Source organism: Salmo trutta, chromosome 27 (genome assembly GCF_901001165.1).
Source record: "Salmo trutta chromosome 27, fSalTru1.1, whole genome shotgun sequence".
Lineage (NCBI taxonomy): Eukaryota > Metazoa > Chordata > Actinopteri > Salmoniformes > Salmonidae > Salmo > Salmo trutta.
The window spans coordinates 25759424-25776427 of NC_042983.1; the positions used below are offsets into that span (position 1 = coordinate 25759424).

The 17004-nt window shown below is 42.7% G+C and overlaps 1 protein-coding gene across 1 annotated transcript in view; it reads left to right on the top strand.

The window, feature by feature from the left end:
- The first annotated feature begins 2116 nt into the window (after window positions 1-2116).
- Window positions 2117-17004, top strand: part of cacna1ba (calcium channel, voltage-dependent, N type, alpha 1B subunit, a) — a 173609-nt gene continuing 158721 nt past the window's right edge. Inside the window, exons 1-3 of the mRNA XM_029717478.1 lie at window positions 2117-2699; window positions 4379-4484; window positions 5923-6062. Coding sequence (XP_029573338.1) covers window positions 2443-2699; window positions 4379-4484; window positions 5923-6062 — 503 coding nt within the window. The 5' untranslated portion in view covers window positions 2117-2442. The remainder of the gene's footprint in view (window positions 2700-4378; window positions 4485-5922; window positions 6063-17004) is intronic.

The following is a 17004-nucleotide window of genomic DNA, read 5'->3' on the forward strand; positions in this document are numbered from 1 at the left end:
TTAAACATAAAAAAATATGAAATTCTAATTCAATATCCTAATGCAAATTATAAATTATAAAATTGAAATTAAATTTCTGTTGGCACTGAAATCGCGCCATATATCTCACCAAGTCCAACACCCATGATAAGCCAAAGCGCAATGCTACTTGTAAGGGAGGGCGGATGCCCTCTGATGGGGAACAGAAAGCATATACATGTTCCAGAGTCTTAGCTTTCAGGAATGGGGTCATAATAGCTTATAGCCAAAGCAGTTCAAACGTTAGAGCTTAATTCATAGGAATTCATGGGCTCCCTAGTGGCACAGTGGTCTAAGGAACTGCATCTCAGTGCGAGAGGTGTCACTACAGACCCTGGTTCGATCCCGGGTTGTATCACAACCGGCTGTGATCGGGAGTCCCATTGGGTGGCACACAATTGGCCCAGTGTTGTTAGGGGAGGGTTTGGCTGGGGTATGCCATCATTGTAAAATAAGAATTTGTTATTTAATTGCCTAGTTAGTTAAATAAAAAATTACAAGAAATATTATTAAACATGCCACATTGGCTTCAGAAACCGCCAGAAGCTTCTGTTTACAAGAGAGTGTGTATGATTATATCTGTTCTCCTCTACCTTTCCTCTACCTTTTCTCCACTACCTTTTCAGAATTTAGAGAACTGAATTTAAACTGGATCTGAAGGCATCTGAAAAGTTTAGTATATGAAACGTTGATTAACTTGAAATGACGGTTTGCAAACTTGTTACAGACTTACAATATCTACTGTATTTAAACTGAATATATAAATACTTAATTTGAATATTAAATTGAAATGTAATACAATATTAATTCAGTTTAAAATCATGAAATACAAGTTAAATTTATGAATTCAATTTGTGCATTAAACACTCAAATATTGCATCCTAATTCAATATTCAAATAAAAATGCCAAATTATAAAATTCAAATATAATTTCTGTTGGCACTGAAATTCTGCAGGAGGTCGTATTAAGACTATGTGAAGAGTTATAGACCTACAGTCAGTGTCCACATTTCATTTCACCCATCTCAACAGTAGGCTACAGTTCCCTTGACGTGCCTTAGACCTATTTCAAGTCCCGGTCTTGTGACTGTCGAATTTGTATAGCGCCGCACAATCATCACACATAACATAGCCGGCACTGCTATCAGGCTTTTTTACCACTTCACCAAATCTTTCCCGAACATTACTTTTTTGGCCCTCCATTCTATTTATTTTCAACTCTCCATTTCGCATATTTTCTGTTATTGAGTTAATGTCAGACGTTGTCCTTTCTGCCTCAGTGGATCTCCATTTAACTTTTTCTGCAGGTTCTCAAAAGCGATTGGCGTGTTGGCTATTTGGCGCGCGTAAAGTTATGCCCGAAAGTTTAGGTTTACGCGCTGTCAGATGGCCCAAACAAATTATGACCCGACCGCCACACACCAGCCCTTCATCCACACAATATTTCATGACACTATTAGTCAACCCGCACATCACCAATGCCAAGGACAGCAACATTTCAGGAAATAGCGGATGATATTGAATGAAAAAAATAAATAAATTTTTTGGGGGAGTGGCTTCATAATTTCAACATTTTGCATTGTTTGACACGATTTCTCAAGAAACCTCCGTGATTATTCTGATCAGAGAGAGAGAGAGGAGCTGATTCCTTCTTTCTCCCTGGTGCTATGGATACAGAGACCGTACAGGTGGAGCCACTGCCTGGCGTCTTTTTAGTCACGTGTGTCGATTCATAAGGAGCACTGGCTGGAGAAAGTGGTTACATTATACATAGCCAGGGAGTGATTTAGCGGAAGCAGAGGTGCCAACCCCGTGTTTTCTCGTTACACCGTGCCCGAATTAATAGGGAGATTAATGGAACGGATCATGTGAGGTACCTCGTTTTGATAAGAAACGTAGGAGGTAATAAAAAAGATTAACTTGAACGCGCAATGGCAAACCAATCGAGTCGGAAACACCAGATAAGCATCTATTTTATGTGGACCGTATTGTAAGTCAGCTATGCAGTCATAGCCTTATGTTATGCGAATTGTTATCGCTCGACATGTGTTAAACTGGATGTTTTTTAAAGCTTATAGCCCAGTGAAAGAAGATATATATATATTTATATATATATATATAGCCATTCAGCCAGAAGAACACTAATTGACAAATATGTGACATGGAAATATAAACTTTATCCTTCATGTTTCATATCATTTGGACATCTGGACAATTGACATTATGGGAAGGAACAAGTCGGAGACAACCAAACAGAATCTCTGAAGAAAAATACTTCCTTTTATTTGTTGAATATTCTCTTGAACATTCCACACACCGAAATGATCGCGTGGCTGGAACAACTGTGTGTGTTGTGATGCTTTTTCTCTGTCTTTTATCTAGTGTCAGTTTAGATCTTTTGAGTAAGATTTGTGCGATTCTAGAATGGCTCGCTTCGAAGAGGAACTATCTAACCGGCGTGGAGGGGTCTGTCAAGCGGGCCCACCAAGAGGGGCAGGTAGGCCAGCAGGCCACCCAAGCGGCCCTAGGGTGTACAAACAATCAATGGCCCAACGAGCCAGGACAATGGCCATGTACAACCCCATCCCTGTCAAGCAGAGCTGTCTTACTGTCAACCGGTCTCTATTCATCGTTAGTGAGGACTGTATCATACGGAAATATGCCAAAAAGATTACCGAATGGCCATATCCTTTTTTTGCTTAAAACAACCTATTTCTGGTACCAGTACATTATTTGATTATAAGCTTATCAGTGGGATTTAATGTCGACGTGATTGTACACAGGGGGCAACGTTCTAGACTATAGGTCATGGTTTTAAGTTAATTTGTTGCAGGCTGTAATATGGCATGGAGGAACAACAGCTGTTGACTTTGTAATACAGTATAACCCATCTCAGTAGGCCTATATAGCCTATAACCACTCTCGGATGAGAGGACCCACTACAATGGGGTGATTGGTGATACTGCTCAGCCGGATATTTTGACTGGATTTTGTGAAGCACCATAAATGTATAAGTGATTAGGCCTACGCATTTTACGTTCTACTTGCCAAATGCAATCGATTCCGGTATATTTGCTAAGTTAACAAGCCTATGTGATAGTCTGCCCAGGGGACTATGCCATTGTTACATATCAAATAGCTACGGCATCGCTCCATTTGTTTCTGGGACCAAGTCTCTCCAAGCAACCAAAACAATTTTGGTGTTTTATATCACGTAAGCTACAGTAGCTACTGTGTACACGTTTCAGCACCAGCGCTCTCCAAGGTGCTAAACTTACCCACGCGCAAAATGCTGCTCAACAGTAAATGGGAAGCTAGCGGGAAGGCTGTCTATTGAACACAGACAGGCTATTTTGCGTGCGTGTCCTATCAAAGCAGTGATCCATAAGAATTAAGTGCTGGTCGATTTCTCTCACAGTCAAACATAGAATGATCATGTTTAGACACTAACTCAGGTGTAGGCCATTATTTGTAGGCATTGGAACAAAAATAGGGAGAAACAAAATCTTGGAAATTAGTTGTGTATTTAGTTTAGTTTACACAACCAATTTGATTTCATGGCAAAATTCATTAATATTGTCCTTTATGTCCCATAAAATGCTCCGGCAGTGTTGACCACCTGTTGATATGAGATATTTTATATAATTTTCCAAATGAGGGATACCAATATCCTCTACAGCTTGTCAAAACTGTGCATAGAGAAACCGTCACCCCTGAAACACTATTTCATGAGATTTGATTAATGAACCTTTTGAGGTATTGCAATTAATGTGCATACATTTGTTTTATGGCATCCATTACTTGCATAACTGCTTGGTTAACTCTGGTGCTGACTAAACACTTCTCAGCCTTTAGCTTACCTGTGTATTTCCAAACCACTATGCAGTATTTCTATTTTCTCCTTTGAGTTAGATTCTAGGGTCATGGGGCCATTGTAGCAGCCCTAGACCAGTGAATGATGTCACATGGGGTGTTGATGTATTGTAGCCCATTGGCTGAGGTGAGGTGCTAGTCCACTGTGCACCACTGTTTCCAGAGGGGAGATATAGCCTCCATAAACAACCATGCAATTACAGGAACAGCAGCAACTGACAAATCACTCAGTTTCTCTCAGTTACACATGTTTAGTGTTGCATTCTGAGATCCAGTCCAACTCAATTAAGTTTTGGTAGCTTATTACTGCACCCATTGTCATTATGCTTCAGTTCTTGTATAATTTATGGTACTCTTCTGTTAAGCAGCTTTTGAATGTGATAATTGCAGAATATTTCTGTCAGGGACGCTTCTTCTACTTCTTCTAATGTATTGCAGATGGTAGGTATGCCTAACATTTATACAGTGTTTTTCTTAACCGTCTCACTCCATTTGAATACCTGATCCTGGCCACCATTATAGCCAACTGCATCGTCCTTGCCTTGGAGCAGCACCTACCAGCCAGCGACAAGACCCCCATGTCAGAGCGCTTGGTAAGCAACCATCACATGGGTTACATGTACCATACCAATATTATATCATATTTGGTTGATTATTGGTTAACTGTACTCCTCTCGCCAAGGGAATGATAGGTGTCAGTCATTATATTCTCACATGCATGAATGCTATCTACACACAGTACTAGTATTACAGAGTTGAATGACATGTTGTGCATGTTACCCATGAAGGCTGCTGGGGTTTCTCACCAGTTGTGCTCAGTCATCTCGCCAGTATCACACAGAGCTGCCTCTGATTCCCTGTTCACAGCCACTTTAGGCTCCCTATTGAACTCTGTTGTTAAGTCGTGCCATTGAAAGGGTAAATGCTGTGAGCTTCTCTGTCCAATCAAATAGACTTAGCTGCTTGGGGCAGGCTGGTTGATTTAAGAATGAAATGTCACTCCCTTCAGGCAAAGTGCCTCACCCTGTTATAGATCCACTCCCTTCAGGCAAAGTGCCTCACCCTGTTATAGATCCACTCCCTTCAGGCAAAGTGCCTCACCCTGTTATAGATCCACTCCCTTCAGGCAAAGTGCCTCACCCTGTTATAGATCCACTCCCTTCAGGCAAAGTGCCTCACCCTGTTATAGATCCACTCCCTTCAGGCAAAGTGCCTCACCCTGTTATAGATCCACTCCCTTCAGGCAAAGTGCCTCACCCTGTTATAGATCCACTCCCTTCAGGCAAAGTGCCTCACCCTGTTATAGATCCACTCCCTTCAGGCAAAGTGCCTCACCCTGTTATAGATCCACTCCCTTCAGGCAAAGTGCCTCACCCTGTTATAGATCCACTCCCTTCAGGCAAAGTGCCTCACCCTGTTATAGATCCACTCCCTTCAGGCAAAGTGCCTCACCCTGTTATAGATCCACTCCCTTCAGGAAAAGTGCCTCACCCTGTTATAGATCCACTCCCTTCAGGCAAAGTGCCTCACCCTGTTATAGATCCACTCCCTTCAGGCAAAGTGCCTCACCCTGTTATAGATCCACTCCCTTCAGGCAAAGTGCCTCACCCTGTTATAGATCCACTCCCTTCAGGAAAAGTGCCTCACCCTGTTATAGATCCACTCCCTTCAGGCAAAATGCCTCACCCTGTTATAGATCCACTCCCTTCAGGCAAAGTGCCTCATCCTGTTATAGATCCACTCCCTTCAGGCAAAGTGCCTCACCCTGTTATAGATCCACTCCCTTCAGGCAAAGTGCCTCACCCTGTTATAGATCCACTCCCTTCAGGCAAAGTACCTCACCCTGTTATAGATCCACTCCCCCAGATGGGCTCTGTCAGATGTCACTCACTCTGTCATGATATGAAGCCATCAAATTGCTTTAACTCACATTCAGCCCATAATTGTAAAATCTTGTTCACAAAATCATATTCACAAACTAATGATGATGGATATCAATGGTTACAGTCTCACCCTCTCTTGTCTTAACAGGATGACACAGAGCCCTATTTTATTGCAATATTTTGTTTTGAAGCTGGCATTAAGATCATCGCCCTTGGTTTTGCGTTTCACAAAGGCTCCTATCTTCGGAATGGCTGGAATGTAATGGACTTTGTGGTGGTGCTAACAGGGTGAGTACTGAGCTAATGGCTCATGCTAAATGTTCACACGGCTTCAAACTGACAAACCTGATGCTCAGTGGATTAATGAGGAAGCACAATGTTAATGTGTGTAAGGTAATTTCACATTTCTAATGACATCATGCAGCACTGGAGACAAGGAATGACTGAATTTCTAACCCTGATTGGCTACATAATCCTATTATTTTAGCCATAACTGTATGATTGCATATGCAGCAGTAAAATAACCTATGTGATTTCACATGTGTAGTTTCATGTTATCATATATTGTTTTACATGTGGTCACCTGTTATCACATTAACTTCACAGATGATCACATGAAAATGAGTTTTTGGAACACTTCACACGTGTTCACGTGAAATTCATGTGTTTTTCCACAAGGGAAGTATTGTCTAGAATAGATATTCAGGAAAACAATACAGGATGTTATAATAAGCTATACCATAAATGGTATCTTTGCAAAAAAACAATAGGGCCACAAGAACAGAAGTAGAAGTGGCAGCACTGAGAGAGGAGATTGAGTATAGGAGCTAGTATGTCAATGCGGCAATAGGAGTGGAACTATGGGTGGCGGAGGAGTACAAGGTAACTACTGTAGGCCTTCACTGAGTAACCATGGGGGGGAAAGGATGGAGGGGTAATGACGAGGATACTGTTACGCTGGAGAGATTCCCGGGGGAGTTGCTAGTATCACTAAGGAGCGTCCTGGCTTGCTGTTCCTTAAAGGCTCTGAGATTTCTTTGGCCCATCTATTGGGGCTAACGTACGTTTTGACATGTTGCAATAAACAGATTCTCTGGAAGGCCTGCTCCACCCACTGGAGGTAATGCTTAGTGTTCAAACCTTTTGCTCCAACTCAGTGGACATAGGGGGAAACAGCCAATTGCAATGTAATAAGCCCAATTCCTGAAATTGGTCTCGTTTCAGAGTAACCTTCACACAAAGCCGTAAGTGAGAGAGGGCTGTAGAGAAAAAGGTAGCGTGCAGCTTACAGTGAGGGGAAAAAAGTATTTCATCCCCTGCTGATTTTGTACGTTTGCCCACTGACGAAGAAATGATCAGTCTATCATTTTAATGGTAGGTTTATTTGAACAGTGAGAGACAGAATAACAACAAAAAAATCCAGAAGAACGCATGTCAAAAATGTTATAAATTGATTTGCATTTTAATGAGGGAAATAAGTATTTGACCCCCTCTCAATCAGAAAGATTTCTGGCTCCCAGGTGTCTTTTATACAGGTAACGAGCTGAGATTAGGAGGGAGTGCTCCTAACCGCAGCTTGTTACCTGCATAAAAGACACCTGTCCACAGAAGCAATCAATCAATCAGATTCCAAACTCTCCACCATGGACAAGACCAAAGAGCTCTCCAAGGATGTCAGGGACAAGATTGTAGACCTACACAAGGCTGGAATGGGCTACAAGACCATCGCCAAGCAGCTTGGTGAGAAAGTGACAACAGTTGGTGCGATTATTCGCAAATGGAAGAAACACAAAAGAACTGTCAATCTCCCTCAGCCTGGGGCTCCATGCAACATCTCACCTCGTGGAGTTACAATGATCATGAGAACGGTGAGGAATCAGCCCAGAACTACACGGGAGGATCTTGTCAATGATCTCAAGGCAGCTGGGACCATAGTCACCAAGAAAACAATTGGTAACACACTACGCCGTGAAGGACTGAAATCCTGCAGCACCCGCAAGATCCCCCTGCTCAAGAAAGCACATATACATGCCCGTCTGAAGTTTGCCAATGAACATCTGAATGATTCAGAGGACAACTGGGTGAAAGTGTTGTGGTCAGATGAGACCAAAATGAAGCTCTTTGGCATCAACTCAACTCGCCGTATTTGGAGGAGGAGGAATGCTGCCTATGACACCAAGAACACCGTCCCCACCGTCAAACATGAAGGTGGAAACATTATGCTTTGGGGGTGTTTTTCTGCTAAGGGGACAGGACAACTTCACCGCATCAAAGGGACGATGGACGGGGCCATGTACCGTCAAATCTTGGGTGAGAACCTCCTTCCCTCAGCCAGGGCATTGAAAATGGGTCGAGGACAGGTATTCCAGCATGACAATGACCCAAAACACACGGCCAAGGCAACAAAGGAGTGGCTCAAGAAGAAGCACATTAACCTCTCTGTCCCACCCTAGTCAACAGCCAGTGGAATCCCGTGGCGCGATATTCAAATACCTTTGAAATGCTATTACTTCAATTTCTCAAAAATATGGCTATTTTACACCATTTGAAAGATAAGACTCTCCTTTATCTAACCACACTGTCCGATTTCAAAAAGGCTTTACAACGAAAGCAAAACATTAGATTATGTCAGCAGAGTACCCAGCCAGAAATAATCAGACACCCATTTTTCAAGCTAGCATATAATGTCACAAAAACAGCTAAATGCAGCACTAACCTTTGATGATCTTCATCAGATGACACTCCTAGGACATTATGTTATACAATACATGCATGTTTTGTTCAATCAAGTTCATATTTATATCAAAAACCAGCTTTTTATTTTTTTATTTCGCCTTTATTTAACCAGGTAGGCAAGTTGAGAACAAGTTCTCATTTACAATTGCGACCTGGCCAAGATAAAGCAAAGCAGTTCGACAACATACAAAAACACAGAGTTACACATGGAGTAAAACAACATACAATCAATGATACAGCAGACAAAAATAAGACTATATGCAATGTGAGCAAATGATGTGAGATAAGGGAGGTAAAGGCAAAAAAGGCCATGGTGGCAAAGTAAATAAAGTATAGCAAGTAAAACACTGGAATGGTAGAATTATAATTTGAAGAAAGTTCAAAGTTAAAACATAAATAATATGGTGCAAAGGAGCAAAATAAATAAATAAAATCAATAAATACAGTAGGGGAAGAGGTAGTAGTTTAGGCTAAATTATAGATGGGCTATGTACAGGTGCAGTGATCTGGGAGCTGCTCTGATAGCTGGTGCTTAAAGCTAGTGAGGGAGATAAGTGTTTCCAGTTTCAGAGATTTTTGTAGTTCGTTCCAGTCATTGGCAGCAGAGAACTGGAAGGAGAGACGACCAAAGGAGGAGTTGGCTTTAGGGGTGACCAGAGAGATATACCTGCTGGAGCGCGTGCTACAGGTGGGTGGTGCTATGGTGACCAGTGAGCGGAGATAAGGGGGGACTTTACCTAGCAGGGTCTTGTAGATGACCTGGAGCCAATGTGTTTGGCGACGATTATGAAGCGAAGGCCAGCCAACGAGAGCGTACAGGTCGCAGTGGTGGGTAGTATATGGAGCTTTGGTGACAAAACGGATGGCACTGTGATAGACTGCATCCAGCTTGTTGAGTAGGGTATTGGAGACTATTTTGTAAATGACATCGCCGAAGTCGAGGATTGGTAGAATGGTCAGTTTTACGAGGGTATGTTTGGCAGCATGAGTGAAGGATGCTTTGTTGCGAAATAGGAAGCCAATTCTAGATTTCACTTTGGATTGGAGATGATTGATGTGAGTCTGGAAGGAGAGTTTACAGTCTAACCAGACACCTAGGTATTTGTAGTTATCCACAAATTCTAAGTCAGAACCGTCCAGAGAAGTGATGCTGGACAGGCGGGCAGGTGCAGGCAGCGATCGGTTGAAGAGCATGCATTTAGTTTTACTTGTGTTTAGGAGCAGTTGGAGACCACGGAAGGAGAGTTGTATGGCATTGAAGCTCGTCTGGAGGGTTGTTAACACAGTGTCCAAAGAAGGGCCAGAAGTATACTAGCATGTGACTAGCATTCCCACCGAACACTTCCGGTGAATTTTCTAAATTACTCACGATAAACGTTCACAAAAACAATTATTTTAAGAATTATAGATACAGAACTCCTTTATGCAATCTCGGTGTCCGATTTTAAAATAGCTTTTCGGTGAAAGCACATTTTGCAATATTCTGAGTAGATAGCCCGGCCATCACAGGCTAGCTATTTTGACACCCACCAAGTTTGGTACTCACCAAACTCAGATTTACTATAAGAAAAATTGGATTACCTTTGCTGTTCTTCGTCAGAATGCACTCCCAGGACTTCTACTTCAATAACAAATATTGGTTTGGTTCCAAATAATCCATAGTTATATCCAAATAGCGGCGTTTTGTTCGTGCGTTCAAGACACTATCCGAAGGGTAACGAAGGGTGACGCGCCCGGCGCGTATCGTGACAAAAATTTTCAAAATATTCCATTACCGTACTTCGAAGCAAGTCAAACACTGTTTAAAATCAATTTTTATGCGATTTTTCTCATAAAATAGCGATAATATTCCGTCCGGGAGAAGTTGTTTTCGTTCAAAGACTCAAAGAAGAAAATGGACTCTTCACGCGCACGCCCGTCTCATTGTTTTCAGATCGACCACTTACCAAATGCGCTACTGTTTTTCAGCCAGTAACTGCAGAGTCATGATTCAACGTTCTGGCGCCTTCTGAGAGCCTATGGGAGCCTTAGAAAATGTCACGTTACAGCAGAGATCCTGTGTTTTGGATAGAGATGACAAAGAAGGCCAAGAAATGGTCAGAGAGGGCGCTTCCTGTTTGGAATCTTCTGAGGTTTTGGCCTGCCATATGAGTTCTGTTATACTCACATACACCATTCAAACAGTTTTAGAAACTTCAGGGTGTTTTCTATCCAAATCAAACAATTATATGCACATTGTAGTTACTGGGCAGGAGTAGTAACCAGATTAAATCGGGTGCGTTTTTTATCCGGCCGTGCAAATACTGCCCCCTATCCCCAACAGGTTAGGTCCTGGAGTGGCCTAGCCAGTCTCCAGACCTTAATCCCATAGAAAATCTGTGGAGGGAGCTGAAGGTTCGAGTTGCCAAACGTCAGCCTCGAAACCTTAATGACTTGGAGAAGATCTGCAAAGAGGAGTGGGACAAAATCCCTCCTGAGATGTGTGCAAACCTGGTGGTTTACGTCTGACCTCTGTGATTGCCAACAAGGGATTTGCCACCAAGTACTAAGTCATGTTTTGCAGAGGGGTCAAATACTTATTTCCCTCATTAAAATGCAAATCATTTTATAACATTTTTGACATGCGTTTTTCTGGATTTTTTTGTGGTTATTCTGTCTCTTACACAAATAAACCTACCATTAAAATTATAGACTGATAATTTCTTTGTCAGTGGGCAAACGTACAAAATCAGCAGGGGATCAAATACTTTTTTCCCTCACTGTATCTGTCGATACAGTGTGTCGTTAGGGTTATTGACAGCGTGTCGTTAGGGTTATTGACAGCTTGTCGTTAGGGTTATTGACAGCTTGTCGTTAGGGTTATTGACAGCGTGTCGTTAGGGTTATTGACAGCGTGTCGTTAGGGTTATTGACAGCGAGTCGTTAGGGTTATTGACAGCTTGTCGTTAGGGTTATTGACAGCGTGTCGTTAGGGTTATTGACAGCGTGTCGTTAGGGTTATTGACAGCGTGTCGTTAGGGTTATTGACAGCGAGTCGTTAGGGTTATTGACAGCTTGTCGTTAGGGTTATTGACAGCTTGTCGTTAGGGTTATTGACAGCGTGTCGTTAGGGTTATTGACAGCGTGTCGTTAGGGTTATTGACAGCGTGTCGTTAGGGTTATTGACAGCTTGTCGTTAGGGTTATTGACAGCGTGTCGTTAGGGTTATTGACAGCGTGTCGTTAGGGTTATTGACAGCTTGTCGTTAGGGTTATTGACAGCGGGTCGTTAGGGTTATTGACAGCGTGTCGTTAGGGTTATTGACAGCTTGTCGTTAGGGTTATTGACAGCGTGTCGTTAGGGTTATTGACAGCGTGTCGTTAGGGTTATTGACAGCTTGTCGTTAGGGTTATTGACAGCTTGTCGTTAGAGTTATTGACAGCTTGTCGTTAGGGTTATTGACAGCTTGTCGTTAGGGTTATTGACAGCGTGTCGTTAGGGTTATTGACAGCCTGTCGTTAGGGTTATTGACAGCCTGTCGTTAGGGTTATTGACAGCTTGTCGTTAGGGTTATTGACAGCGTGTCGTTAGGGTTATTGACAGCGTGTCGTTAGGGTTATTGACAGCTTGTCGTTAGGGTTATTGACAGCTTGTCGTTAGGGTTATTGACAGCTTGTCGTTAGGGTTATTGACAGCGTGTCGTTAGGGTTATTGACAGCGTGTCGTTAGGGTTATTGACCGCTTGTCGTTAGGGTTATTGACAGCGTGTTGTTAGGGTTATTGACTGCGTGTCGTTAGGGTTATTGACAGCGTGTCGTTAGGGTTATTGACAGCGTGTCGTTAGGGTTATTGACAGCGTGTCGTTAGGGTTATTGACAGCTTGTCGTTAGGGTTATTGACAGCCTGTCGTTAGGGTTATTGACAGCCTGTCGTTAGGGTTATTGACAGCGGGTCGTTAGGGTTATTGACAGCATGTCGTTAGGGTTATTGACAGCCTGTCGTTAGGGTTATTGACAGTGTCACATACTCTACTTGGACCTGTCACCATCACTGAACATACAGGGCATCATTCTGCTCTGCTACCTCCCATATTCACTGCCACTACGTGTGGATAGGGCTGACTGGGGGATGGAGGGAGGGAGAGGGTAGGAGGGGAGGCAGAGCTGATTAAATTGGGACAGAGCAACCTGACATGATAACCTTAATTGAAGGGCTGGGTGGTGGATGAGAGCCATTACAGGAGAAGTCTGGCTCTGTTATCAGTGCTACAGTGAGTGATTGACCCATGTTGTCAGTCTCTGATAGCGATTGGATCACTATGTGCTGCATGCACACCAAAGCACTGCCCGCTATCCCTTCAGTCAACTACAGGTTGCTACTAGCAGGAAATCAATCCCCATAGTAATGACTGACTCACTGATTATCAAGGAAACACGTTCTTTTTTGGGGGGGGTGGGGGGGGGTGGATCAGCTTTAATATTGCGAATAGATTGTACCTTCCATCAATGTAATGTCTGCATCATTTACAATCCTCCCCATATATATTTTTTAAATGTATATACAGTTAAAGTCAGAAGTTTACATACACTTAGGTTGGAGTCATTAAAACTAGTTTTTCAACTACTCCACAAATTTCTTGTTAACAAGCTATAGTTTTGGCAAGTCGGTTAGGAAATCTACTTTTTGCATGACACAAGTAATTTTTCCAACAATTGTTTACAGACAGATTATTTCACTGTATCACAATTCCAGTGGGTCAGAAGTTTACATACACTAAGTTGACTGTGCCTTTAAACAGCTTGGAAAATTCCATAAAATGATGTCATGGCTTTAGAAGTTTCTGATAGGCTAATTGACACCATTTGAGTCAATTGAGGTACACCTGTGGATGTATTTCAAGGCTTACCTTCAAACTCAGTGCCTCTTTGCTTGACATCATGGGAAAATCATGTACCACATTCATCTGTACAAACAATAGTACGCAAGTATAAACACCATGGGACCACACAGCCGTCATACTGCTCGGGACGGAGACGCGTTCTGTCTCCTAGAGATGAACGTACTTTGGTGCGAAAAGTGCAAATCAATCCCAGAACAACAGCAAAGGAACTTGTGAAGATGCTGGAGGGAACGGACACAAAAGTATCTATATCCACAGTAAAACGAGTCCTGTATCGACATAACCTGAAAGGCCGCTCAGCAAGGAAGAAGCCACTGCTCCAAAACCGCCATAAAAAAGCCAGACTACGGTTTGCAAATGCACATGGGGACAGAGATCGTACTTTTTGGAGAAATGTCCTCTGGTCTGATGAAACAAAAATAGAACTGTTGGGCCATAATGACCATCGTTATGTTTGGAGGAAAAAGGGGGAGGCTTGCAAGCCGAAGAACACCATCCCAACCGTGAAGCACGGGGGTGGCAGCATCATGTTGTGGGGGTGCTTTGCTGCAGGAGGGACTGGTGCACTTCACAAAATAGATGGCATCATGAGGCAGGAAAATTATGTGGATATATTGAAGCAACATCTCAAGACATCAGTCAGGAAATTATATATATATAAAATCTTCACATTTTCAAACAGTCCATTTATGTTTTCCAATGGGGCTATATACATTTGCGTGTGTTTTTTTTCTCGCCTGAGTAGCCTCCTTTCACTGCCAAAAATAAAATTAAACCATCTAGTGTTCAGCGAAATAACATCACAATGTCAAATACAGGTAGCCTAGTCAAATAATTAACATCCAATCACATTAACCGTTACTCTCTTGTGGGGATTCCACTAACGGTCCGTATGTAGCCAAACGTAGCTGCTGCTCATTCCATTTGCTCGAAAATTGATAAATGGTTAAAAAAGTAAGGCCCGCGTCCATAGACACATCAGCTCTACTGGTAGTACTTCTGCTACTGCTTCTACCAGCAGTACTATACCGGCACCTGTCGACGACACAAGTTGTTCTGCTTCCACGAGCACATCCAATGCTAGCATCAGTCATTTTACATTTGTAAAATTCATGCTAGCCCAGCTAGCATGGACACTGACGGTTGTGAATCTGATGCAGCCGAAGAGCTACTGCCCCCTTACCCGGGAAAGCACCGAACAACAGACAGGGACTTTGGACCTTCGAAGAGGCGCTAATATGATGAACAACATTGATTTGGGCTTCACTTTTTTTGGGAGTAGTGCCTTTACTCAGCCACAGTGTGTTTGGTGCAAAAAATACTATCTCACAACTCGATGAAACCTTCACTCTTGCGCAGACATTTAGAAACAAACATGCCAATTTGAAAAATAAGCCATAGGGGTTTTTTGAGCGAGAATTAAGATGACTTTCGAGTAGTAAGACATATATAAAAGCAACAGATACCATTAATAGGAAGGGGCGAGAAGTGTCTTATATGGTGAGCTACCGAGTGGCTAAGACAGGCAAGCCCCATACTATTGTGGACTTAATTCTTCCTGCTGCCGCGGATATGGCTGCTACAATGCTGGGAGAAAAGGCCCAAAAAAACTATACAGACAATGCCTTCATCAAACAACACTGTTTCACGACATGGCAGGAGATGTTTTGAAACAATTACTGCTTTGCATACAAGCCAGTGAATTCTATGCGTTACAGCTGGATGAGTCAACAGATGTGGCGGGCTTGGCACAGCTCCTGGTATTTGTCCGTTACCTTGATGGGCAGTCAATTAAGGAAGACATCCTCTTCTGGAAACCAGGACAACAGGAGAAAAAAGTACTGGACAGCTTTGTGACATCAAATGGACTTTGGTGGTCAAGATGTGTTGGTATCTGTACTGATGGCGCAAAAGCCATGACAGGGAGACATAGTGGAGTGGTAACGTGCGTGCAAGCAGTTGCTCCTGACACCACTTGGGTACACTGCAGCATCCACCGAGAGGCTCTTGCTGCCAAGGGAATGCCTGACAGCTTGAAAGACGTTTTGGATACTACAGTGAAAATGGTTACCTTTGTTGAAGCAAGGCCCCTGAACTCTCATGTATTTTCTGCACTATGCAATGATATGGGTAGCGACCATGTAACTTTTTTACAACATACGGAAGTGTGCTGGTTATCAAGAGGCAAAGTATTGACACGTTTTTTTTAATTGAGAGATGAGCTTAAAGTTTTCTTTCCTGACCATCATTTTCACTTGTCTGACCGCTTGCATGATGACGAGTTTCTCACACGACTGGCCTATCTGGGTGATGTTCTTTCTCACCTGAATGATCTGAATCTAGGATTACAGGGACTCTCCGCAACTATATTCAATGAGCGGAACAAAATTGAGGCTATGATTAAGAGCTCTTCTCTGTCTGCATTTACAAGGACAACAGACAGGTCTTTCCATCATTGTGTGATTTTTTGGTGTGCAAATGAACTCAAGCTTATGGACAATGTTAAATGTTATATAGCGAAGCACCTGAGTGAGTTGGGTGCGCAATTATGCAGGTACTTTCCTGAAACGGATGACACAAACAACTGGATTCGTTATCCCTTTCATGCCCTGCCTCCAGTCCACTTAGCAATATTTTAACAAGAGAGCCTCATCGAAATTGCAACAAGCGGTTCTGTGAAAATTTAATTTAATCAGAAGCCACTGCCAGATTTCTGTATTGGGCTGCACTCAGAGTATCCTGCCTTGGTTAATCGCGCTGTTATGACACTGATGCCCTTTGCGACCACATACCTATGCGAGAGTGGATTTTCAGCTCCTCACTTGCATGAAGAAAACTAAATACAGGCACAGATTGTGTGTGGAAAATGATTTGCCTGTGACTCCAATACAACCCAACATTACGGAGTTATGTGCATCCTTTCAAGCACACCCTTCTCATTAACCTGTGGTGAGTTATTCACAATTTTCGATGAACAAATAAGGTTTTATATGTAAGATGGTTAAATAAAGAGCAAAATTAGTGAGTGTTTTTATTTGTGCCTTGGTCCTATCAGAGCTCTTTGTCACTTCCCACGAGCCAGGTAGTGACAAAAACTCACACTCATTCTTATGTTTGATAAATGTATTGTATAGTGTGTGTGTGGCAGGCTTACAATGATGGCAAAAACAACATTTCAGAGTGCGCTGGTTGAATGTTTGAAGGGGTACGGGACTATAAAAAGTTTGGGAACCACTGAGCTGAGGGATGGGTCTGTGGAGAGAGAGGCAGGGGCAGTCAGCAGTAGAGCTGAAGGATGTGGGTTCTCCAGTGGGCTGTGAAGGTCTTAATCAACCTCAGCTCTGTTCCACCACCGTCATACCTTCTGCCATGTTTCTCTCTGATGCTCTCAACTGGAAATCCCTCAAGTGTAATACTCCCATTTTCCTTATTTATAATGCTGCTGCCTCTTCTATTGTTGTGCCAGGGGAAGCTTGGAGATATTGTTTGATGGATTCACCCCTGGACTGTGCTGAGTCTGCTCCTCAGGGTTGTCTTGAATGCAAGGTCAGGCAGTTTTTCGAGAAGAGGACCTTTCTTTGTTTCACAATGTACCTGATTTTGAAGTGTGTTCAG